General features: G+C 41.1%; 2 protein-coding genes and 1 long non-coding RNA gene across 3 annotated transcripts; 2 read left to right on the top strand and 1 right to left on the bottom strand.

The window, feature by feature from the left end:
* The first annotated feature begins 928 nt into the window (after nucleotides 1–928).
* On the top strand, nucleotides 929–4,031 carry LOC133734160 (putative Peroxidase 48). The gene is made up of 4 exons (XM_062161798.1): nucleotides 929–1,402; nucleotides 2,343–2,540; nucleotides 3,041–3,206; nucleotides 3,292–4,031. Exons 1-4 carry the CDS (start codon nucleotides 1,046–1,048, stop codon nucleotides 3,789–3,791), a joined length of 1,221 nt encoding a protein of 406 aa, XP_062017782.1. The 5' UTR covers nucleotides 929–1,045; the 3' UTR covers nucleotides 3,792–4,031.
* A 798-nt stretch (nucleotides 4,032–4,829) lies between these two features.
* LOC133731087 (putative Peroxidase 48) lies at nucleotides 4,830–7,136 on the bottom strand. Its single transcript, XM_062158547.1, has 4 exons — nucleotides 6,704–7,136; nucleotides 5,620–5,817; nucleotides 5,347–5,512; nucleotides 4,830–5,266 (listed from the first exon to the last, which is right to left on the bottom strand). The coding sequence occupies exons 1-4, from the start codon at nucleotides 7,091–7,093 to the stop codon at nucleotides 4,830–4,832; spliced, it is 1,191 nt and encodes a 396-aa protein (XP_062014531.1). The 5' UTR covers nucleotides 7,094–7,136.
* Nucleotides 7,137–23,763: 16,627 nt separating this feature from the next.
* LOC133729280 (uncharacterized) lies at nucleotides 23,764–26,490 on the top strand. Its single transcript, XR_009856328.1, has 4 exons — nucleotides 23,764–24,034; nucleotides 24,122–24,173; nucleotides 24,640–24,700; nucleotides 25,689–26,490. It is a non-coding gene; the product is annotated as an uncharacterized LOC133729280 (long non-coding RNA).
* The last annotated feature ends 387 nt before the right edge of the window (nucleotides 26,491–26,877 follow it).

Here is a 26,877-nt window from a genome sequence, read left to right as displayed (position 1 = left end):
TTGATTATCTTTGATTTTGGTTTATAAATTCCGAAAACTTCCGATCACACATTAACTAATGTTGTTTTAGCTATTCCGAGAACTTCCAATCACACGTTAACTAATGTTGTTTTAGCTGTTTAGAGAATCAAAACTTAAATCAAATTATGAATCGAAGACTTGGGATTTTGGCGTACCAGATGTATGAATGACGAGTTTGGAAGTATTAGAATCAAACCAAAGGATCAAAGGATTTGAAGTAATGAAGTGGGAGTTCAGGGAGATCATATAGTAAAACGGTTAGTATCATACGAGCTCGTTTTACTTCTTTATGATTTCCAAGAAAACATCTAGCCCAAGTATAATGTATTTGGGCTACTTCTTCAAGAGTTCATCAATTTAGTGTCAACTATGTTAAAGTTTTGGTATTGTTTACATATTTTTTGTTGTCCAAATTGATTTAGACACACTTGTACAAATTCTTTTCTTGTCTATCTCATTATGTACGATCAAATCATTTCTACAAAAGAAATTAAAGATCATTTTGTCATCTTAAGCAATATTGGACCGATTTGGACACGTGACAAGCTATCTCTAGATTTTTGCTTTTAAAAAAAAAAAAATAACTTGTAAGAAATTGTGGTTTTCCAATCAAGAAAGTCAGAAAGACATGAAATTTTTAGGCCTTTTCTTATGATATTTGATATGATCAAAACTATTAGTTTCTAAACCGATTTTCTAAAATCATCTTTACAAAAAAAAAAAAAAAATCAATCATTTGTCATCTCAAAACTCACTTTGTTCTTATAGTTGGGTTTGGTTAGTTGGATTGCCCTAACCAAGAAATACCCAGCCCAAAAGGTTAATCAAATCGACCCGACTCGGTTCTAGAAACTAGTGTAACAAACTCTTCGCCCAAGGAGCTCATTCTGTTTTTCATTTCCCGCTTCAACCCACACACTCCCACTCTCTCTCTCTCTCTCTCTGGCTCTCCTTCACAAACCGAAACGACGCCGTTGCAGACCTCACGAGCTCGCCGGCGCCGTTGAACAAGAAGAAGACGAAGATGTTGTTCGAGACGAAAGCGTGGCTGCTCTTCTTCGTGGCAGTGATCCTCTCTCTGCGAATCTCGTTGAACAATCCGAGAACCGGCGAATCGAACGGGAAGCCGTCTCTCTCTTCCTCCGACGAACCACTCGTCGCTTTTGTTTCTCTCGCTTCTGGCGACGGCGGCCTAGACGACTTCTTCTCCGAGACGACGACGACGGACTTGACGTCGCAGACTCTCGAGTACGACTTCTACCGGAACACGTGTCCTCAGGCCGAGGGGCTCGTGAGGTCGAAGATGGCTTGGATTTACGGCCAGCACAGGAACGCCTCGGCTCAGTTGCTTCGTCTCTTTTTCCATGACTGCTTCATTGAGGTATAGACCTCAGATTCTGAAATGGCTTTAATTTCTGTATTTAAGCACTGAAATTAGGGATTTCTTGGTTCTTTGGATTCTGTTCATCTAGGTAGTATCAAATGCTTCTTTTATGAACTGTTGTATTGTACATTGAAATTTGGGGATTTCTTGAGTCTTTGGTTATTTTATGAACTGTATACTATATACTGTGTATGTTTGTTATGAACTTTGTATATGGGGACTTGAAGAAAATTGTGCTAGCTGTCATGGTTGTACTGATTATGGCTATTAATTGGTTCCTGATTTCCAAGGGTTTCTTGATCTGGTAACTCTTAAGTTTCCTTTATGTTTAACATGAAGATTTGTGGTTTAAGGAATTTGGTATACCAGCATTCTTCCATTTTCCGATGAATTTGATTGGCTTAAATTTCTTCAGCTATTCTGCTTTTGGCTATTGAAATTAGGGACTTCTTGATACTTAAATTCTATGGATGTTTGTAAAGAGAAATATTGACCCTCTGTAGTCAATATGATGATGCTCTTTATGACCTGTTCTGGACCGATTTGAACTGCAGGCTTTTTCAATTGTATGGAAAGTTGTTTTCAGTTCAATTTGTCTTCTTTATACTTGCTAGGACAGTTCAGAGCTTTAATCAAATTCCCTGACCACAATACTATATTGTGTATATTTCTTAAGAAACTTGAATGTAGAGATTTACTTTATAATTATGACTTCAGTTGGTTCTGAATTTTATGGGTTCATAATCTCCAATTAGGTTCTTGTGGTGGTCTGGTAAGTGCTATGTTCTTTTTGTGTTTAACTGATGCTTAGTGTGTGTACACTATTTAGCTCTTCAAGATTTTTTTTTGGGAATTGACCATGTTATGAATATTGTGGATTTTGTAATTTCTATCAGTTATACCTGTTGTTCCTAATGTTGTGAACTTCTTGAATCAGGGGTGTGATGCTTCCGTGCTCTTGGATGACAGCAATGGGAATACAAACCATGCCATAGAGAAGCAGGCTATACCCAATAAGTCCTTGAAGGGCTTTGATAAAATTGATCAGATCAAGGAGATGCTTGAAAATGAATGTCCGGGGGTGGTATCTTGTGCCGACATACTTACTCTCGCCACCAGAGATGCCATTGTTCTGGTGTGTTTACTGCTACTCTAAATCTTGAGATGTTCCTTTCACTGCTTTGTTTTCTGCAGTGTTATCTTTACTTGATTTTTCCCTTGTATCTAAAATAGCTTTTTCAGGCAAAAATTTCCGGTCTCTCTCTTTCCTGCCTATTGTTATAAATACTAAATTAACAGAAACCAATAAGAAACTGAACATATCACACATGTAGTTGCATTGATCTTTGTTTGGTTTCAATTATTGGAAAAATCAACAATACAGTATTTAAGGTTTTCAGTTTCTCATCCTTTTCCCCTTAGTCCCCTAGTACTTAAGACGATGGATACATACCTCTTTCAATTTTACTGTATTTCTTGTCTTGACTCAATTATCACACATTTAGTATTATTGGAATACCACATACTACAGGTTTTGAACTTTCTCTTCCTATCCTCCTTAGTTCCTTGGAAATTCCCCTTCACATCAGAAAAGCTGCGTCGTTTCTGATGTATTTGTAATATCTGAAATGGCAGGCTGGTGGCCCCTTCTATCCAATTTTAACTGGAAGAAGAGACAGTACCCGCTCATTCTTTAATGAGGCAATGATGGGGATTCCAAGGCCAGATGACAACATCAATCAGACATTGCATCAGTTCTCGCTGAGAGGTTTCGATGAGAGAGAAACAGTTGCTCTTCTCGGTAATCATTAATTCTGTATTTCTTATGCTCTTGTTATTTGGTTTTGGAAATGTATCAGTTTAATCTATGAGTTGTTTTTTTTCAGGAGGGCACAACATTGGAAAGATAGGATGTGAGTTCATTATGTCACGCATCAACAACTTCAAGGGCACAGGGCAGCCAGACCCAACTATTCCTCCTGAATTTCTCAGAGAGATGAAACTGAATTGCGAAGATGATAATAATGAGTCAACTAGTACTGCTGCTGCTGCATCTCCTTTGGTATCAAGGGGACTGAGTGAGAGGTTTACCACAGATGGGATGTCATACTATCAACAACTGTCTTCATCGGTATCATCAGGGGCTGGTTTTGACAGTCACTATTACCAAAGCTTGTTGAGGGGAAGAGGACTCCTCTTTGCTGATCAGCAATTAATGGCTAATAAAAGGACTGCTCGATTGGTCGCAGCATATGCTTCAGATGATGGATCAGCCTTTCAAATGGACTTTGCCCGGGCAATGATGAAGATGTCAGATCTTAATGTTCTCATTGGATCCCAAGGTCAAGTCCGTTTTGACTGTTCTCTCCCCACCCACAGTTCCTAACTGTCAAACTCCCACGTTGTGGAAATCGAGGCTGTGCTGAAGATGACACATTTTTTAGGAGAACTTCTGTAAAATTCTACACCCTCTTGTTGTCTAGTACATCAGATGGTCTCAGAGTCTAAGATAAAAAAAAAAAAAATGGTATATGAGCAGACAGCAGTCTTTCATATGGGCATGCCCTTTTGTTCTTCTTCTTTACCCTTTTGGGTTTAGTGAATTGTTAGTACATGCATGATATATAGCCCCTCTTTTGGTTTCTGTGAATTCTAAAATGCCTACAAGTTTAATCAAGCTTACTCATTCTTTCCAAATGAACATTATTAATTGTGCACCAGATCATTATATTGAATGCCTCAGGCAATGTTGATCAGACTGCCTCTATCAAGTTACCGAAACAAGAAGGTTACCTCCTCGATCAGTTGAGTGCACTAGCTCATATTGTAGTGCATATAGTTGCTTATATGTATTTGTATACCGGGTACTTACTGGAAATGTTGGTGTTCCTGATTTTCCTAGGTTTTCTAGGAATACGGCTGCTTTGCTTACTAACACCATACACAAATGATCAATAATCAAAATCTCTACCCTTATGTACTTGGTTGAGTTGGATCAAAACAAATCATAAGGAATGAAAAAGTCACAAAACATGCGTCTTGTGATGGGCTCACTCTTAATGGTAGCTGTTGATGATATAACTGATCTTATTCCTCAGTCCTCACTAGATTCCATCTCGGTGTCGTACAAACTTCTTATTAACCTAATATTGATGCATCCGATTCAAAGAAAATTAAACATTCCCCAGAGTGTTGATTTTGGAAAGATAGACTAAACTTGTGACTTGTGAGAAAAGACTTCTCTCCCGGCAGCACAAAAGGGCTAAAGGAGTAAGTACAAACGATTGCATTAAAGGTTTATCAGAGACTAAAGAATTTCCTCTCATGTACAACAAGAGGGTGACGGGTTTAATGAATTCAGTAACTAAAAAATATGTCAGCTCCATCACACCCCCTTGGTTTATACCTATACTGTTGGAGTGTGTCAATAACTATTGACTGGGAGAGAACAGACCGATCGCACCTGACCTTGAGATCCAGTGAGGACACCAAGTGTTGACATCTTCGTCATTGCCTGGGCAAAGTCCATTCGAAATGCCGATCCATTATCTGAAGCAAATGCTGCGACCACTTGAGCTGTCATCCTATTAGCCATTAATTGCTGATCAGCAAAGAGGATTCCTCTTCCCCGCAACAAGTTCTGGTAATAGTGAGAGTCAAAAACTGCCCCAGATGATATGGACAAAGACGATTGAGATGCATCAGTATTACTGGTCGCCCTGTTAGCATTGTCTTGGCATTTTAGTTTCATCGTAGTGAGGAGATCAAGAGGTAAGGCTGGGTCGGGTTGCCCTGTCCCAGTGAAGTTGTTTACGCGTGACTGTATGAACTCACATCCTATCTTTCCAATGTTGTGCGCTCCTAATACAAAACAACTCAAAAGATTAAAATGACGTACTACAATCATAAGTTTGAATAAGGAATTGAGGGTCAGTGAGTACCAAGAAGAGCAACTGTTTCACTCTCACTGAAACCTCTACTTGAGAACAGATGCAATATATGAGTGATATTGTCATCAGGTTTTGGAATCTCCTCCAATGCCACATCAAAGTAGGACTGGGTACTATCTCTTCTACCTGTCAAGACTGGATAATATGGGCCACCAGCCTGCCATTTTCGATATTACTACCACATCAGCATGATGACTGAGTTTCTGATGTAAAAGGGAAATCCTAAGGAACTACGAGAAGGAAGAGAAAAACTCATTAACACACCAGGATAATGCCATCTCTGGCGGCAAGAACAAGTATATCGGCACAAGATACCACCCCTGGACAAACATTTTCGAGCTCCTCCTTGATCTGATCAATTTTATCAAATCCCTTCAAGGACCTATTTGGTGTCGCCTGCTTCTCTATAGAACGGTTTTTATCCCCATTGCTGTCATCCAAGAGAACGGAAGCATCACACCCCTGATTCAAGAAGCCCCACAACATTAAGAATGACAGATAAATAGCTGGAAAGAAAGTACAATATCCAAACTTGTTCATAGCTTGGACCAATTCCCAAAATAATAACAAGGTTCACATCTTGATGGTCACCAGTAAAAATCAGAAGAAGCTTAATACAATAGAAAGCTTCAGTCAAAGTAGCAAACTTCCAAATTCACCAAATCACAAAGGATCGATGAATTTCTTCCCCTGTTTTGGATTTGATGTAGCTCTATGTAGAATTGAGTCAAAGTTGGCTTTAAACTACCAAAACCAAGAAACCCTATTTGGAAACCAGGAATCGATAAAATTCAGAACCAATTTCAGAGAAATCATTGCAGCTAACACGATTTCTTTCGGTCTCCATATACCAAAATCATAAGAAATACACAGCATATATAGTACTGGTTTTGGAATTAAAAAGTCAATAAAACAGAAGACATTTAAATTAACAAAAATATTTATTCAGTTCAACCCTACAAAATATAAAACAGGTCACAATGAGCATCGGATTAAAGTACAGAAAAAGGCTAAATCCAACGAACACCCAGATGAAAAACACAACACCCATTAGGAAAATCCAAACAATGAAGCTACATTTTAAGCATTTCAAGAGTCAAGAAATCCCGAAATTACAAGAATCAATAAATCCCTAGATTTCATTGGTTAAGAGCAGAGCAACTACAACCGATTTGAGCAAAACCCCAAACCACATTCAGTGCCAAGCTGATCGGCCACAAACAATCAAGAAATCCGTCATTTCAAGAATCCATATATCCCTATATTTCGATACTTCAAAGCAAAAATTTATTAAACCCATATCACAAAAAACCTCACACCAAAGTCATGAAGAATTTGAGTTCCATACCTCAATGAAGCAGTCATGGAAAAAGAGACGCAGCAACTGGGCCGAGACGTTCCTGTGCTGGCCGTAAATCCAAGCCATCTTCGACCTCACAATGGTCTCTGCCTGAGGGCACGAGTTCCGATAGAAATCGTACTCCAGATTCAGCGACCCCTCATCCGTCGTCGTTTCGGTGTAGAACTCTGCTTGGCCTCCGTCGCTAGAAGCCATAGAGACCAGAGTGACCAGTGGCTCTTGGGACGCCGACGACAACTTCGCCGGCGAAGAAGAAGAAGAAGAAGAGAGAAAAGGCTTCTCTCTCTCCGACTCAACTCTCTGTTTGCTCCGCGAAACCACCACCGAGAAAAAAACCACCGTCGTGAACACCCAACGCGCCTTCACTGTGCCCAACATCTTCCTCTTCTTCCTTTCGCTGGTGTCGAGCTCGCAAACGGCGTCGTTTGAGGGTCACGTTGAAGCGGGAAATGAGAATCAGAAAGGACGTAGAAGTTAGTCATAGACTTATTATAGTAGGTTCTAGACGCTTTAAGGAGAAACGAGCTTGGTCGACCCGACTGAGGTCGACCGAGCCCATATTCTTTTTTTGGGTAGGTTGGGGTTTAATGATTCTTAACATGAAAAGCCCTTGCAATACACACAGTGTTCAATTTTTTTAGCCCTTATTTTTCTCTTTACACCCTTCTTCACACCCCACACCTCACTCACCTCTACCTTCATAATAATCTAGCACCCCACACCTCCACACCACTCACGCCTACTTTCATACTACCCACATATAGTATTCCTAGCACCTACTTTTGGTTATGACCTTAGCCCCCTAGGTAGTTCTACTGAAACGATATATTGGAATCCACTAATATATTGTACGATTTTTCACTATCACCTACCAAATCACTATATGATCTTCAATTTGAGAACATTGAAAATAAATGCAAAATTTTGAAGCCACTAGCTAGATTTACATCACTAATAATAAAATATATGGAGCTTCTATTCATACCTCTTAAATTATTATTTGTTGTAAATATTATTATCTATGTGGATGTCCATGTAAATACTCATTAGTTATGTACTTTGATGTAAACTCTACCTCTATATAAAGGAGGCTAATGCCTAATGAGACTGAATGATAACACTGTTTGGACCTAAAATGAGCATTTTTGCCTGACAAGGCACGTCTTGGAGAAATTGAGCCAAAGTCAGTGGCTCAAGCTATATATTGTCGACAAGTTCGAAATATATATTTAGAGGCTAAATAAAGCCTACTATGGAAGCATGAAAAGTCAACTTTAGCACATTTTCCTACTTCGGCTAGGAGAAACCGAGCTAAACAGAAGGAGCGGCCGCCTGACCAAATGAACTCTAAATGAGCTGAAACTCTGTATATCCATTCTAGACAGCCCAAGGATCATTTCTTATGAAGAGTGCCAGAGCTAGTTTTGAGTGGAAGGCCTTCAAACAATCAGTCCAATTTTCTGCAGAAGCAAAACTGGAAAACTGGACCTGTAAGAGGTCCAGCAGCGTTTCCGGCCCAACCACATGGAAGAAAGCTCTGAAAATTTGCCACAATGATCTACACTCATTTTGGATCATTTGATGTGAAGAGGTCAAAGGCCCATTTTGAGTTCTTGGTGGAGATATAGCTGCAGCAAAATTGGAGCAGTAAGTGCTTAAACCTAACATTCCATTAGTGTTTTAAGTGCTTAAACCTAACATTCCATTAATGTTTAAGTGCTAAAACCTAACTCATTATGAGTTGTTTAAGGCCAAATAGTGTTGCTTGGTAGCCTATATATAGAGGCTACAACAAGTATCAAAGGACAACAACACAATTCAACAACATCTCTAAGATGATCTAAGTTCTCTCTAAAGCAACCTCTCTAAGAGCAACTCCTCTCCTTCTCTTTCTCTTATCGGTGATCACACTCCTAGTCCTAGTCTTCTCAGAAGCCGACTTTCAGTGCCACTAAACCCTCTGTCAACGTGCTTCGGTCCTAGTCTCCTCGGGAGCCGACGGTAGTGCCGCGACCACAACGGTTATAGAACCAGCCAAGCAAGGGTAACGCCCTAGCAACCCAGCCAAGCTAAAGTCACGCTTTAGCAAGATCTCAATACTTCCCGGTGATTTCGCTCTGCTCAATCTGCAATATTGAGTATCGACTTGTGAACAAGAAGAAACTTCAGCAAAGTCCTCACCACGAGGCACAAAGAATCCCACGACGAGGTTGGTGCTCTCCTCGTCTACAATCGCTTGATAGAAGTTAGGTCAAGGGACACCCCCGACGGCCGCACCCGAACGGTGCTGGCACGCCCGCGCAGAAAAGAGACTGTTGACCAGCTGCAACAAAATTGGAGCCAAACATTTTGGCACGCCCAGTGGGACAATCTGGACAACACTAGAGTCTTTTTGTGTTCGCCATCATTGGGATGCCAGGGGAAAATCTTTACCAAAAGAAATTCTTAAAGTGACAAGATGGCCAATGTTGCCACCATTGGCAATATTGACATTGATGACGAGTTCGAACCACTCATCATTCCACCAGATGCTAGCCTGGATGAGAGGCTTCGCATCCTTACAGTGCATAGTGAAAATTATGGGAAGCATCTGGCAGCTTCGATCGCGAAAAGGGAACAACGAATTCGCGAGTTGGAGCAGCGAATGAATCAGAATGCTCAGAAAGCTAAAGAGCAGTCACAAAAGCTTTTCTCGAGCAGAGACAAACAGACTGCCCAACCTGCCGCAAACATAACATCTGAGTTCACAACCTTGCGCAAGGAGGGTTCCATCTTGGCTACCCAAGTCGGTTCACAGCAAGGAGAATTGAAAAGTCAAGAATCTGCTCGCGAAGAGGTGGTTTCTGAGGTTGAATTGCCTACAGATGGCGATAAACCTAAACGCCTCACTGGAGAATCACAGCCTTACACAGAGGTTGCTTTTGGAGAAGATGATCCACAAGATTGTTCTTCTGACAATAAAGTTGTCTCTGAACAAATATCTGAATTCTCCACTGACCCAGCCATATATGTGGCTACTGATCAGATTCTTGGGGGGCAAGATGGAGCTCATGTTCATTCTGTTGATCACCAAAATAAATTTCTTAAAAATTCTAATAGCCAAGCGGTGATTAAATATGATCTAGGCGACCAAATTGTCGTTTTTGAGGCTCTTGATCATGAGAATTCAAACCAACAAGTGGTCGTCTATAATGGCCAATCTGTGGCTAATTCTATGCCAACAAAGATACTTGGGGGGCAAGATTACTCCTCCTACGAGCTAAATTTATTCCAATTTTGGCACGCGAAGTATCTTTGTTGCTTTCCTTCAAGCTCTCACAAGGGGGGTTTTCATGCTATAAATTTTTACGCATCTGAGCTTGGAGTGAAGCATAGATGGCCTCCCCCGTGGCCTTCTGGAGGTTAGCTAAACATAGTGCTGCTAACTTCTTTCTTTGTTTTTAATTTCCTGTCAATTTTCAGTTTTCACTTTTATTTTCGTCATTTATATAAAAAAATATATATATATAAAAAAAAAAAAGTTGAATTTGGTAAGGGGTTGTGAATCATAACGGAATAGGTGAAGTCTCTTTTGTTAATATTGGCCTAAACTCCTTATTGATGCCTAGTTCAGGTCTCTTAAGGTTAAGGGCGGCTTTTATTAACACTTGTTGAACTGTCTTCACACTTATGACATTTCTCATCTTAGTAAGTATAGCCTATGTGAAATGGTGTCTAGAAAGGGGACAACGTTCATGACAGGTTCTTGAATCCAGAAGTGCGTGCAAATGGGCCTAAACCACTATGTGGGAGTAGCTCATGCCAAAATGGATTCTGCCTCTCTTGTTCGCCCTCCCCCACCTGGCCATTTCAGTAAGGTTGCCCAAACGATTTGAAAGAAAATTTGTGTCTAGGCGACTATACTTGGGCCGCATGTCTAAACATTGATTCACCTTGTCTTATTGAATTCAGCTACTTATTATAAAAAAAAAAAATACAACTCTTAGGGGACAATTCTAAGTGTTCCTACAAAGCTACTAAGCCGAGTCAGCGGCTCCGGAAACTTTTTCCAGCTTTGCCCTCGCAGGAAAGGCTGAGCTCAAGGGAAATGTGAGAGCCACCACCGTGACCGCCACCTCCATCGGAAGTAGTCTTCATGTTGCCAAAGATGTCCTCACCATGCATGGGGAACAGAGGAAGGGTTTCAATCTCCATGTTCATAGATCCATAACCACCATAGTTCCCCATCTGCCCGTTAACAGCAATCATCACACCAGCAGAAGAAGCAGAAGCAGGTGCAGATGAATTGGCAACATTGTCATCACCAACAAGCCCTGATCTTTGCATGGGCACATGAACATCCGAATTGGACTTCTTCTTCTGCTTCTCCCGAGCCCTTTGGTTCACGAACCAAAAATAGAGGTTCTTGAACTTGATCTTGCCGTACCATTTCAGCTGGAGATAGATCCTCTCAACCTGCTCTACAGTTGGGGACCTAACTCCCTTATTGTAGAAAAGCTCCTTGGGGATTCTTATCTGATCTGTAGTGGGAGTCCACCTACTCCGCTTATAAAGCATGTTAGCACTACTCCCGGCTGCTTTGTTGCTTCCTCCATCCTCGGTTGGTTGCTGGGTTTGTGGTTCCATTGGTGATGGATTGAGAGAATGCGAGAATTGAAGAGTGATGATGATGAGTAATTAAGAAAGATTGCTGTTAGAAATATTCGAATTGATGAAATGATTTTGGGATTGGAAATTTGGGTTTATAATGTGGAGGAAGATATAGGCATGCAAATATCCACCCTTGGATGGACGGTCAAAGAGGAGTCAAATCGATGTCAGTAAATCGAGATTAGTGATTCCAAATCTCGGGAAAAAAGGGACTAGCAGCATGTGAGGAGCGGTTTTTGAGGAGTTAGCTATTATTAAAGGATTAATAGCATGTGGGGAAACCGAACGGTTTTCGAGGAGGTAACTGTTCTTTTCACGAGATTATTTTTCACGACTGTTGTTTTTCAACGAGTGATTAGTGCATTAAATCTCGGAAAAGAAGGAGTTATTGACGCTAAGAGTTTTGGGTTGGGAGCCAGCAAGTGGATCCAAAAAAATATATATTTTCTCAAAACCCTCGCCGCAAGGCTCTTTTTGACGCGGAACATATTTTAAAAAGTTCATATTATTTTCAATATACAACTATAGGGGCCTATATTTGGGGCCTTGCGAGACACAATTATTGGCTTCTCACGGATATTTGGATATCAGGATAAGAAAATATTATTGTATTCATAAAGTGGCTTTGCGGCCAAAAGCAGTACATTCATTACAAAGCCAAAAGTGGCTACAATACAAAACAGAAATCTTCGGATATCTTCTGAATCTTTTCTCAAGTGGAAGCAGCTATGGAATCCAATGTCGGGTTGAGCCGCGCCATTATCTCAAGGAGGAGCAGACTTCAGGGAAGGAAAAAGAGGAGTAACAGAGCCCCCGCGCCCATTTACATGGAAGCGGTAGAGGAATACAACATAGGCTTGGCCAACGCCATTATCCATGAGAAGGGGAGAATCCAGTGAAAGAAAATGGAGCCCCTGAGCCCCCTCAATTGGAAGCAGTTATGGAATCCAACGCCGGGTTGAGCCGCGCCATTATCTCCTGGAGGGGCAGAGAGTGAAGGAACCGAATATCAACTTGAGTCTCTGCACCCCCTCTAGCCATGGTAACCACCATTAGTTGGACGTGAAGTATAGGAACAGCCATTCTGTGGCTTGAACCCATTCCTTCAAAGAGTCCATCCCTTCTCATCCCTCCAAGATTTCTATCAAGAAGAGAAAGGGGGAGAAGGAGGTGAGAACCAAAGCCCCTTCCATCTGGAGGGCACAACACGGGCCGGGTCCAGAAGGAAGAAAACAGAGGAGGAAAGACGAACCTCAGAGTGGCCGTCCTCCCTTTCTCCGTTTCACTCCGCGTGTAGGATTATGACAAAGATGATCTCGCATGATCGTGGATCCCACACTCGGAGCCCCCTCGCGTTTCTAAACCAATCTGAAGCCTGGCATTGTTGTTGCAGGATTCCAGAAGGAGAAACAAGGCGTTGCCTAAGATTACGCCATAAGGCCTAACCCAGGCTTAAGATTACGCCATAAAGCCTAAAATTTAGAGGCTATAGGTCATTTCATGAGGGGAAGATTTGTGAAGAAGGAGAAAAAGAAGCAAGGACTGAAAGGCCATTTCTTGAATATTCCAGAAAAGTTGTTGTGAGTATTCCCTTCCCTAAATACAACTATTTATAGGGACTTCAGGCAAATCCCTACCCTTGGATGAAGCTCAATTTCAAAACCGATGTCAGTAAATCGAGAACGGTTTCCAAGAAGGTAACTATTCTATTCACGATATTATTTTTTCACGACCATTGTTTTTCAACGAGTGATTAATGCCTTAAATCTCGGAAAAGAGAGGTAGCATGTGAGGAGACCGAACGGTTTTCGAGGAGGTAACTGTTCTATTCACGAGATTATTTTTTCATGACCGTTGTTTTTCAACTAGTGATTAATGCCTTAAATCTCGGAAAAGAGAGGATTAATAGCATGTGAGGAGACCGAACGGTTTTCGAGGGGGCCTACAGAGATTGGCTCACAAAGCTCAATTTCAAGCAAAGTTCCTCCACGCGGAGGTTCGCCGCAATAGCACTAGCTTCGGCCTGAGTGGCCCGTTCTCTGAGATGGGCCAGGTTGCGGCCCATTTCTTCAGAAGCTGTCAGAGGTTCATCGAGTTGGGCTTCTTCTGTAGCAATCGCATTTTCAACAAAGGCTAAACCGGTATGGAGGTCCTCGATCCGAAGTTTGAAGTCGGACCTTTGGATTTGTAGTTCCCGCAGTCGGTTGGTTCGCTCATTTAAAATATCGCGAGAGATGTCCATTTCTCGAGAGAGGCTATTCAAAGCTTCTCGAGTGTCATGAGTCTGGGCGTTCGCGGCCGGTTGACGTTGGCGGGCCTCACCAAGTTCATTCAGCAGATCGTCAATGGCACTAAATTGCTGCAGGGTCAATGCCTTCTCCTGGCAAAGATACCTTAGGGCTTCCAAGACTCGCGGGAGGATGTCAGTCTCCAATACCCGAGGACCCAGATGTTCGTAAAGCACCACCTTAGCCTCATCCACAGCAGAAAGAGGAGTTACCTCCAACACCCTCATCAATCTCTCGAATCTGGTAGGAGGAGGAGGCGGCAGAGGCGCCACAGGATCACGAACCACCAATGCAAAAGGGTGGACGGCTTCCTCAGTTTCTTCATCTTCAATAGGTTGGTCTGTCCCTTCAGCCGCGGGAGAATCTGGAAATTCAACTCGCGGCTCACCATGGGCAAGTGGAGCAGATTCAAGCACAGGGCCCTCGGCTTCGACGGTTGTCTTATTTATTCGCGAGACTTGGGGGGCACCACCACCGTCAGTATCATTTTCCATCTCTAGGGTGACTGTCCGGCCGATAGGACCCTCAGCGTTTGTAGCCACCTCCTCGGTACAAACAGAATCCTGGTTAGATTCAGAAATGTCAGAAAGCGGGGTTGGATCTAAAGGGAAATGGAAAGTATTGGCCAAACAGTGGCTTACTTCTCGAGCTGTCAGGTCAATATCTGGTACGTGGTCACCAAGAGGAAGAGGCCCCACCTCATTCACCTCTTGAACCTCTAGTGCCGCAAGAATCTCTGTCGTCATCAGTTCCTCATAAGCGGCAGAAGTCTCAGAGTGGCTTTCCACGCTTTCATCCTCCGAGGAGTCGTCATCAGAGATCGTTATTAGAATGGTAGGACCTTGCAGATGCTCTGTAGATGTAGGAGATGGAAGAGGTGCCACGGGGTTAGTTGATGCTTGAACTAGCGAGAGAATTGGCTCTTCTACAGCGGCTGAGGATCCAGCCTCACTCAGGCGAGAGGGATCAGTGGTCCTGTGACGGACCTGTCAAAAGATACATAATGAAGATCCTGCCAAGATTCTAAAATTTAAATAAAATAAAACAGGGCCAGAGCTTACCAGCCGCATTGACAGAGGCTCGTCATCCTCAAAGTCCTCTTCAGCGATTTGGGCGCGACCGCGTTTGCAAGTATGAGCAGCAATTACCTGCACAGAAGAGGAATCACAACTCAGAAAATAGAAGGGGTCTGGAAAGCCAAATGTGCAAAGTCAGAATTAGTCTGGGGCAGTTTACCTCAGCAAGGCTCACATCGTCATCATCAGAGGACTCCCCCTCAGGAGGCTCCTCGGCTACTGCCTTCTGTTTCCCGGCCTGAGTAGAGGCTGCCCTGCTCCAGGTGGTACGCTAAAAATAAAACAAATGCACTTAGCAATAAGGATTGATACTCAAGCCAAGGAAAAGGAATGGTGAAGAAAGAAAAAAACATACTGTTGCCCTAGGCTCGTGGATTTGTATCCCTGGACGCGATGAACGAGAAGGTAGAATAGGTCGCGGGGGTTGTGCTGCAGGGTTGAAGAAGCGCTCAAGAATCTTGCGGTTCTCCGGACTAGGACTAGTCATGCCACGAAAGATCAGGACGAAGAGTTCGTCATGTGGCGGGTCCCAACAGTTCACGGACACTTCTTTCCACCAATCAGCATAATCATCGTCTACATCATTGAGGGGGTACAGCGCTCTGACCCAAGGGGGAATCACTATCAAATTAAACCGACTTTGAAAGGGGGTAGACCCAGGTGGGGCTAATCTCCGCCAAGAGGTGTAGTAATTGGCAGAATCAACCAGAGGCCAGGGTACCAACTGGGCCAACCCAAATTGGCGAGCAAAGTGGTTAGGGGCATAGAGCTCATAACTTACGCGGTCAGTGGCAAGACGAATATCCAAGCAGGAGATGGCGCGACGAAAGGCCAGGAGGGCTCTTTCGCTATGATCCCGTCCACTGGGCAGAAAGCCATCATCAAGGGGAGGAGGAAATCGCCTAGAAAGGACTATTTTTGGGTCTGGCATCTCTCCCAGCAAGTACAAGAAAATAAAACACTCGGAGTAGGGTGGAGCTCGATACCTTACGTTGCGACAAAGCCAGTTCCCCAAAAGGGAATCAACTGGAGGTTCCTTTGGAATATCACCGCGACGGAAGAGAGGGAAATAAATCTGCAGCCAAAAGGCAAGGATCCAGAAGGGGCCACTAATGTCGGTATCAAATGGGCGCATTACGGCTCTATAAAGGGAGCGATATAACGCACCCAATACAGGTTGCCCAAGGCCAACACAAATACCATTGTAGAGAGCAGTGGCCAGAGAATTCCAAGGCCCAGTAGGTTTGTTGGAAGAAGTGCAAAAGATAAATCTGCAAAGCCAGAATTCCAGGAATGCAATACCTTCTGTATGGTCACGCAGGGTGCAGTAATAGTCGCGCCAGGATAGGTAGGATCTGCTGTGATGCCCTCGACCAGCCATATCCATTCTCAAAGAAAATTGAGTGCCATCAAACTGACCATGCACATAGGGGTCAAAGTCAATGGGCAACCCCGTGATGGTAAGAACATCCAGCAGAGTTATGCTCATCTGCCCAAACCGGAAATCGAATGTATTGCTGGAGGTGTTCCAGAAACAAAGAGCGGCGGCTAGCGGTGCAGGGCTAGTATTATTGGGAAGACAGAAGCATAGATCGATGGTTTGGGTGATACCCACCGCATCCCATCGGGCCAAATCTCTCGCTCGGACCTCCTGATACCAAACATTTTCCTCGGGAGCGACGGTAGGCCAGTAGCCCACTTTCCTCCTTGGTCCCCAACAGCTAAAATCACCAGGCACCTGCCGAAGAGCCGCTATGGGACGGCGGATGGGAAGCGCATAATAGGCCATAGCATCATCTGGCAAACGATCGCGAGGTGTGGGACCTAGACTCGCTTGACTATCACCGCCACCAAAGCCCATCAGTCGACTTCTCTCCTCTCCGGTCTGACTTCTACATCAAACACTCATGTTAGTCCGCCAGGCGAATGCGGCTTTCTCAGTGATTTCATCTGCCTGATCGATAACGAATGGTTTCTTGGATGCCATTTCTAGGTCGCAGAGAATACTTCTCCAATACGCCTTGATTTATAGCTCAAATATGTTTGGAGATTAATTTATTAGCTGGGCCAGTAAGTGGCCCTAGTTGATAATTAATGAGTCATTATTCCATCTTGAGAATCGCATCTAAGGCGACAGTGAAGATACTTCTCCAATACGCCTTGATTTATAGCTCAAATATGTTTGGAGATTAATTTATTAGCTGGGCCAGTGAGTGGCCCTAGTTGATAATTAATGAGTCATTATTCCATCTTGAGAATCGCATCTAAGGCGACAGTGAAGATATTCCACCTTTTCCTACCACCGCAGGGCCAGCATAGTGGCCTGATGTTTTTTAAATAAAACATGATTAAAACCGATGCGGTTTTAGATGCTAAAGTTGCAGCAAAATATGGTGGTTTCACTTGGTCACACGTCATGATGACGATAGCCATGATCCAATCATCCTCTTTGGCATAAGACTCGCGAAGGATTAAATGAAAGCAAACAGTTTGCTATTTTGCATCTTATTTCGCCAAGTACTATAGGCCTTCATCTAGCCAGGAAAGCGGCTCCAACACCTACATTTGAGAAAATCAACAGAGAGCCAGCAAACAAGGCAGATACTTGTTGCTATACACATAGCGAAGCTACCACCAAGAAAGAGAAGGATCCTCATTCGCGATCAAAAGCAGTCTCCTTCACATGGGGGGCACGCTAAATTTTTGATTGCCTACAACCTGCCCAAGTTTCGCTAGATCCATGGGGGGCAATAAAGTTGGCAAAGGAAGCGTTAGTTCATGACAGAGGCATTTCAGATTACGGCATTCAAGCTTTATGGCCTATTTAGAGGCCTATATGGAAACAGTCAAGCCAATACAAGTGGTTTTGGAGCGACAACATTATAAGAGTAGTGCTGATTCAAGACCTCTTCAGTCAAGACGAAGACCTTTGACTTCGAGGTCTGGGGGGCAATGTTTGGACCCAAAATGAGCATTTTTGCCTGACAAGGCACGTCTTGGAGAAATTGAGCCAAAGTCAGTGGCTCAAGCTATATATTGTCGACAAGTTCGAAATATATATTTAGAGGCTAAATAAAGCCTACTATGGAAGCATGAAAAGTCAACTTTAGCACATTTTCCTACTTCGGCTAGGAGAAACCGAGCTAAACAGAAGGAGCGGTCGCCTGACCAAATGAACTCTAAATGAGCTGAAACTCTGTATATCCATTCTAGACAGCCCAAGGATCATTTCTTATGAAGAGTGCCAGAGCTAGTTTTGAGTGGAAGGCCTTCAAACAATCAGTCCAATTTTCTGCAGAAGCAAAACTGGAAAACTGGACCTGTAAGAGGTCCAGCAGCGTTTCCGGCCCAACCACATGGAAGAAAGCTCTGAAAATTTGCCACAATGATCTACACTCATTTTGGATCATTTGATGTGAAGAGGTCGAAGGCCCATTTTGAGTTCTTGGTGGAGATATAGCTGCAGAAAAATTGGAGCAGTAAGTGCTTAAACTTAACATTCCATTAGTGTTTAAGTGCTTAAACCTAACATTCCATTAGTGTTTTAAGTGCTTAAACCTAACATTCCATTAATGTTTAAGTGCTAAAACCTAACTCATTATGAGTTGTTTAAGGCCAAATAGTGTTGCTTGGTAGCCTATATATAGAGGCTACAACAAGTATCAAAGGACAACAACACAATTCAACAACATCTCTAAGATGATCTAAGTTCTCTCTAGAGCAACCTCTCTAAGAGCAACTCCTCTCCTTCTCTTTCTCTTATCGGTGATCACACTCCTAGTCCTAGTCTTCTCAGAAGCCGACTTTCAGTGCCACCAAACCCTCTGTCAATGTGCTTCGGTCCTAGTCTCCTCGGGAGCCGACGGTAGTGCCGCGACCACAACGGTTATAGAACCAGCCAAGCAAGGGTAACGCCCTAGCAACCCAGCCAAGCTAAAGTCACGCTTTAGCAAGATCTCAATACTTCCCGGTGATTTCGCTCTGCTCAATCTGCAATATTGAGTATCGACTTGTGAACAAGAAGAAACTTCAGCAAAGTCCTCACCACGAGGCACAAAGAATCCCACGACGAGGTTGGTGCTCTCCTCGTCTACAATCGCTTGATAGAAGTTAGGTCAAGGGACACCCCCGACGACCGCACCCGAACGGTGCTGGCATGCCCGCGCAGAAAAGAGACTGTTGACCAGCTGCAACAAAATTGGAGCCAAACAAACACTTCTACTTCCTCCCAATTATTCTTTCTCTATCTTCTTCATACTTTATAACACGTTATCAGCACATTTTGCTCTGTTTTCTTTTCATTTAACTCTATGATGATCCATGAGGTTTATGGTGCAATTCTATTGCCTTGACGAATAACTTCGATCTATGAGTTTTCTTTTGTCTTTTCTTTGCTCAATTCATGATGTTAATTGTTCTATTTCTATGATCATGATAGAAGAGCCTTCATCTCATAGACGTTCATATCTAGGGATAATTGGGCTTTATGTTTGCGTCAATGCACAAATCCAATATTTGTTTTTCGGTGGGTATCAAATAATGTTTGTATCTATCTACTTCTAGTTTTTGGTTTTCTAAACCAAGCCAACGCATGTCGTTTTACGTTTGGTCTTTCAAATTCAACAATCAACATATACAAATATGCATCAATTTATGTTCCAGTGCATTTAATTTATTTAATGCGAATTTCATCTGCACCTCTTCGTCGCCTGCATCTGGTAATAACGTTTTCTCTATTGCTTCTCATCCGTTCTTATTGGCCATGGCCATGAGAGTATGATTATATGCTACTGTTTGTTATCAATCACTATTGATTGCACTATGGTCTATTATTTCCATTTATTTTATCTTTATATGGTCTGTCCATATGTATATCAACAACTATACATCAAGGTTTTGTGATTGAAGAACCAATCCATTGCACAAACGACCACTACCTATGGTACCCAAGCATTGGTGCACTGTGACAATCAACACATTTTTTTTTATTAGATATGTTCATATATTTATGATCAATTGATTCGATTTGTTTATCCGATTCAGGGGCTCTGAATTGCAATCCAACGAGATCGAAACCTGAAGTTTTCTGATCTGATTACCTCATGTTCCTCAGAGCTTCTGTAATTATGAAGGCCAGAAGATCTTCAAAGTTATACAATTGAAAACCACATGTTTTCTTAATCCCCAATAGTATGAGGGCCTGAAGTTTCCTCAACTTTTCTGATATTGGGATTCACTCCTCCATATGACATGTGGTTTTGAAGTTCAATATTGGCAAAGGAGGTAGCTATACATTTAGCTTGAGGTTCTACATATGATACCCTCGTGCTGTTAGAGGAGAGAAAAGGATATCATATTTTGTAAAGTTAACCGGACCAGAAGTTCTGTGTATTATTCATTTATGGAACCAGAAGTTTCCATCGTTAAAATATTTATTTATTTATTTTCTTCACCGCAATATTTCTATTTTATTGTATATCTTCATTACAGTACATATTTTTTTTTTTATTTATATAGGCCAGGAGCCCTATGTCTCAAACATATAAATTTCGAATGTAATATTTTTGAACCAGAAGTTCAAAATTTCACAGTAGAACCTGAAGTTCTAACAGTAAATCTCAAACCCGAAGCTTTGAGTATAAAATATAAATTAGTTAAAAGTGAACTTGAAGCTTCACTTTAGTCACCTCGAACCTGAAGTTTCGAGTACCAAAATTTATTTCAACCCGAAGTTCAAATTACGAAATTTTAGAACTTGCAGTTCATAGAAAAAAAAAAATTCGAACCTGAAGCTTCGAATAAGCATATAATTCATTCATAGTTTATTTGACTTTATGTCAAATCGAACTAGAAATTTCGAGTAAATTTTCATATGTCGATTGATACATTCTTCTTTATGCCTGCTTAAAGCATTCCACCTTAGAGCCTGAAGTTCTAATTGTGCAGACTCGAGCCATAAGTTTTGAGTGGATATATGAACAATTTATCGAAGAGCTTTAACCTCAAACCTGAAGTTTTGAGGGAATTATATTGACACCAATTTATACGTAAGCATATATTCAACCATTGGTTTATGACGAATGAGTATGAGTATACCCTTTGAATACAGGTACGTCATTTCATTAATTTAATTATGTCAATATCAATTTTCTCCTTATCATAAGTTTCGAGAATTTTGTAATTAAAAGAGATCAGAACATGTAGTTTCTTGATCCTTAATTACATGAGGACTTGAAGTTCCTCAGTGATCATACTCACTAGATGACAATCTAAAGTCCCTCACTTATATAGTATGATCGTGAAGCTAATCATCTCAAATCTTACATATCTGATTACTGGCTCCAGAAGAGCACATAATATTATTACCAAAGATGTACAATCTCGCACTACCATGGTCTCATTGTATAATAAGAAAGCCGATTGACATGACAACACCATGAAATGCCACCAGAAGTGGATCATGGCAAGAGAAAAATCATGAGTCAATGCAAATACTGCCCTAACATTCATACATGTGAGGAAATTGAGAAATGGGCGTGTCTGCGGTACACTATATGGTGGATCTTTCTCAAGCCACTTTCAAAATGGTACTAGTCAAATTAAATTTCATTGACTAATAAGAACATTGAGATCATCACACATCCCTGATGTCTTTTGCTTACAATAAGCAAAGTTGAAAACACTATTGTGTTATTCCACAGATTTATTGTAACCTCTTGAGTTTTCATTGAAACTAAATGTTTCTAAATCCGATTATCTAGGAACCTGATGTTCCTTAAGAGGTTGTTATAAATGAAAAAAAATCGAAATCTCAAGTTTCTTGGATCTCCAATTATATGAGGGCCTGAAGTCCTTCCTCTTTATGACTACACATTTATATGTGATGCAAAACTTGAGGTTCTCCACATGATAAAGTTACTTGTTATTATGGATTGTAGTCTTTAACTTGAAATTTCGAGTATATCATTTTGGCCAGCTGTTCAAAATGAAGTGAGTCCATTCCAATTATCAGTATTTCACAATTAATGTTTACTGAAGCTAAGGTAACACCCATATCAAGAGTTGTAGATCTTGATCTATGGCTCTGAATGAGCTACTATCATGTTACCAAATTTGAAATATTGTTGCATTAATTGCCTCCTATATGGTTAGATGTGACTTTATGCCATCGGATATATACTGTATCGAATTTTCTGTAGTAAACTAAGGCATATTATGTCATGAACCTGAAGTTCCTCGAACCAAATACATTATTTTGGCATGACCGGTTACGTCATCTTTTGTCTACCATGTTGCATGGAGGCACTTACAAGTTTTGATGACTGCTAACCTTATATACAAGCAAATTATTTATTTACCGCATATTTGCGAGTTGTCACTTTAATAAGACAATCCTCCTGCCATGAGGGGGAGAAAGATTGTTCCAAAAGAACGATATGAATTGGTGTGAGATATTTATCCACCGTCTCATTTTGACTTCGAGAAATATCAAAACTAGTGAATTGATAAAAGAAAGTGACAAAATTATATGCTAAATGCAAAGGCATCTGCTTGGGTTAAAGTCCTTGAGACCGACCATATTAATACAAACAATGTAGACTCCATTTGATTTTTGGGATGCAAGTGTATCCAATTGACATGGTTCTCCTGAAGAGAATGTCATTAAACAATATCACAGCTCCTAATATGGCTACACATACAAAGGTGTAAGTACGCCATTATGAAATGATATCTTAGTGATACAATAATAAATCAATATGGTTGATGCTAATGGACAAAACATTTTTGACCTAAAACTTGGTTTGGGTTCGCCACCAGCCAATGAACATCTTCACTCTAAAGAAAGTAATAGATTTTTGAACGCATCTTTTGAGCATGGTCAAAATAAGACAGTCTTCCAGCCGTTAGGGGGAGGAAAGACTACTGTCATTTGAATAACGGCGTGAATTTGTGTGGATTATATCCACCAGGTCTAAAGTTTTAAGCTCCCAAAATAGGGAAGATTATACAAGCCCTATAAATGCTTATACACGAGATTATAAGTAAAAAGATCGACATTCGTTACATGACTTATCTATGAGAAATGATTATCCGAGAAGCAACAATGTATGCCCCAGAAGTGGCATGGGTACCCCAACAATGTATGCCCTAGAAATGATTATCAATAAGCTTATTATAGCTAATGCATGCATATAAGAATGTGTGGGATCTATGATTGTTAATCATCGATGATAATTTACATTTGGTAGCTACCAAAAATCTTTAAGGGCTATATGGATGCTATACCACGTTTCACCATGAATGTCGACAAAGTATATTATTGGCCAAATTGGAAAGAGGCAATTCCAATGAAATTAAATATTTGAAAAGTGATGAAATACTTAGACCTTTAACCCTACATGCTACAAAAGGGTATTTATCAAAAGTGAAGATAAATCACTATGACACAATGTCTATTTATAGAGACATGAGATTGTGAACATCTTCCCTAAACGAATGACAATTTTCTATAAATACAGTGTTACATATAACTGTCATATTGACGAGAGATTTATAGCACGTTGTCATCGTACATTATGAAGATCTTAAAGATGCATTGCTAAAAGCAAAATCTCAAAAGTAAAGTGTCATAATAAGCGTATTGCTTATCAAATCCTCAAGGGATTCAAATACATGAATGATTCAAGTCCATGAAAGGTTGAAAGAGCCTGAAGCTCTGTAACATCCCGTATCTTAATTCACCGGTTTATTAGTCATTTGGACAGTAAACGACAATTTGATTTACTTTTACTCTTTTTCGGTAACTTTAGTGGCCCTAAAAGTTGACTTTTTGTTCGGGTCAAAATTTGAGAAAATGTTCTTCATGAAAGTTGTAGAGGACGTTAAACCGAGCGCGTGCATATGTGGTACGTAAAAATCGGAGTTCGTATGTGAAAGTTATAAGCGAAATACTAATGTTACTGTTCATATGATAAGTTTCTATAAATAGCCGAGTTACTGTGGTAAGTTTCCATTTTCGGAAACTTACCGAGCCCTCTCCCTTCTCTCTCCCCGACCCTCTCTTCCTCTCCGACCTCTTCACCTTCTTCCGGCCATAACTCCTCCATCCGGCGACGGATTTTGACTTATAAGATGTCGTTGGAAAGCTCTCTTCATATTCTTCATTTCTGGGTACGTTTCGTAGCTTAATATGAACTATGGAAGGTGCAGCAACGAGAAGAAGAGGACGGTCACTGTAGCAGTTTTGAGTCAACGCCGATATTTTCCGATTCCGGCAGTCTCCGGCCACCAAACTGGCATCGAAGGTTCGGTTTTTGACATAGCTCATTTGCCCTAAGGTCTTTCATTTCAATTTGCAGTGTAGAGGTCGAATTAACAATTTCAATTTCTAGGGTTCTTGGAATTTCTGGAAATTTTTCACCGGCCAAATTGGAGCTCTTCCAGGTAAAATTGGAACTTGTTGTAGTTGAGAAAGAGGTTGGGTTTGTTGAGTAGATGGTGCTGCCAAATTTTGGTGGCCATCGGAGGTGGTTGCCGGTAGCGCGTGGGGCCCACGCGCTGCCACTGTTGGTGGCGTGTAGAGGCGTGTAGGGCAGTGTTTTAATTTCAGTTTTTAGCCCATTAAATTGTAGAATTGTTGTAGAGCTTGTATGTGAAGTTTGGTGAATTTTGGAGGGGTTTGGAATTCTTTGTGAATTTCCGAAGTTTGAAGTTTTGTGATTGAATTGTGGGAAATCCGGCCGTCGGATTTCCCTCGTTTTCGTTGTGGAATATATAAATTGAGGAATTGGTGTTGTGGAAGAGATTTGGGTTGAATTTGAGAAGTAATGGAGATTGGGATTTTCGGGTTTCGTTTAGGTTCGTAATTATTTTATCGGATTGTCGTTTACGGAAATATAATTGTGTACAGGGCAATGCCGCGAGCTACGGTTAAATGAAGGAACTCGTTTGCGTGGTCGCCCAATAGTACTGTGAGTGGACTTTTATTTTTCAAAGAATGATGCATGCTTTTATTTAATTGGTTCCGAGGTTATAATTTGTTTATCGTATTAATTTCCCAAGCATATGGTTAATTTTCGGAAATGGTTTTGGATAATTTAATTATTTGAAAGTTTTATGGCGTGCGGGGTCACGTCATTGGATGATGCTTATTTTCTTTTATTTATTTATTTCCGATGTGATTTCCGGATTTATACTATTTATATTATATTTATATTCGGCGATTTGAGATTTTTGAAATGAGATTTCGATGGAGTAAATCTTTATATTTATTTATCTCCTATTTATTTTGAACTTGAGATTATCTTGGTGTGTGGGACACGTCGTTGGAAATTCATTTACGAGAGATGGGGAAGCTTTATGTACTTATGGATTTACTTGGTTTTCGGGTTTCTTTTGCCATACTTTGGGTGACTTATCATTGCTAGCATTGATTTTCCGCCTTTGTGGCGCGGTGATGGGATCACCGTAGCCCTTCCGCCTTTGTGGCGCAGGTTACTGTCTCTATGACAGTAATTCTGTAGCCCGGTATCCTATCGCTACACTTAGTGGCATAAGGGTATATTACGGGAGTTATGGGAGTATTTTAGCCTGGGAGGCTATCACCCGAGCCTGGGAGGCTCACTCGTATGGCTATCGTCTTCCCCTACTCACTTTACTATTTTTGACTAGCGGGGCTGGTTCGATTTCCGTTTAACCCGTGGGGCTGGTCCTATTTTTCTTGAGTACCGGAGTTTCAATCTTTTCTTTTAGTTGTGACTAGCGGGGCTAGTCGGTTTTTCTTGTACAGAACTTCTCTTGTTTTGTTGTCCTTAAACATTGCATGCATCGGGAGTTTTTAGAGAAATAAATGGGGAAAGTATTAAATTTCCTTTTGTTAAAATTTGTTTATTTTTGTCCACTCACGCTAACGTGTTTTTCAATACTTTTCCCCTGGGCCCTTCGGTTTCAAATGCCCAGTTTGCAGGCGAAATTAGTTGAGGTCGGGCGTACATGGAGTCGAGGCATAGCCAACAGTATTACTTCCGCGTACTCATTCTATTTCTGTTTTTCTTTGTTACCTAGTGGATTAGTATTGCTCTGATAACCTATGGGATTAATATTGTTTTTGGGTTGAGACTGATATTTGTGAAATTGAAGTTGTGATTTGGGGAGCAGATGGCTCCAGAAGATTAAGGATGGATGATTTAGAAGTGTAAATGTTTTCCTACAGGTTTTGGGTAGCCTACTTTTAGGGGAAGTTCCGCCAAATTTTTGGTAGAATCTCTTATAAAGTAGGCCCCGCAGGGCCACTTCGGATTTCAGGGTGAAATCTGGGGCAGGTCCTGTCAAGCTCACTCATGGAATCAAAGAATCTTAAGCTAGCTCATATGTACTCATTCCGTTATAGTTAACGCGACCCAAATTGCCTCGATGAGTACTATGACAAGACTACAAAATCGAATTCGAATTATGATTATAATGTTGCAACATATTCTAACTTTCGTAAAGTTATGAATTACTTAGAGCTCTTGAAGAGCTTATATGAGACATATCAATACGCAAAGATATTGATGTGTATGGCTAGGTATGCCATGATGATTTTTCAATGTTTTAAACTATACAAAGTTAAATGTGTCAATTTATTTATATTGTTTAACTATTACTTTGTGTATGAATTTGAGCATATGAGATTGTTTCTAACCTTATCATATGAGGTAAGGCTTTGTCGTCTAGTTTTGTTGGTATTTCTTAAACTTTACAAGTATGAAAATTTGTGATGAGCCCCTACATGCATGCAAAGCACACATGGTCTCACTTCAGTGATAGACACATCAAACTACTATACATGGTACATGTAGCTTATCGCATACATGAATGAGGCTTGCAACAATCAGGGGGAGATTCTCATCAGGGGGAGCATCCAGAAGCATGCAACCTAGGACATATGCGCGTTGTGCTCTTTTTGTCCTTTGACCAGGGTTATTTTTGTCCCACTGGGTTTTTGTTACCTGGTAAGGTTTTTAACGAGGCAACAATAAGAGCGTCCAATATCATCATTCATTGGTGGACATCCAAGAGGGAGTGTTGTAAATATTATTATCTATGTGGATGTCCATGTAAATACTCATTAGTTAAGTACTTTGATGTAAACTCTACCTCTATATAA

The sequence above is a fragment of the Rosa rugosa genome, chromosome 2, assembly GCF_958449725.1.
Source record: "Rosa rugosa chromosome 2, drRosRugo1.1, whole genome shotgun sequence".
Classification (NCBI taxonomy): Eukaryota; Viridiplantae; Streptophyta; class Magnoliopsida; order Rosales; family Rosaceae; genus Rosa; species Rosa rugosa.
The sequence above is the reverse complement of the archived record's forward strand: the minus strand, read 5'-3'. Positions and strand labels throughout refer to the sequence as shown.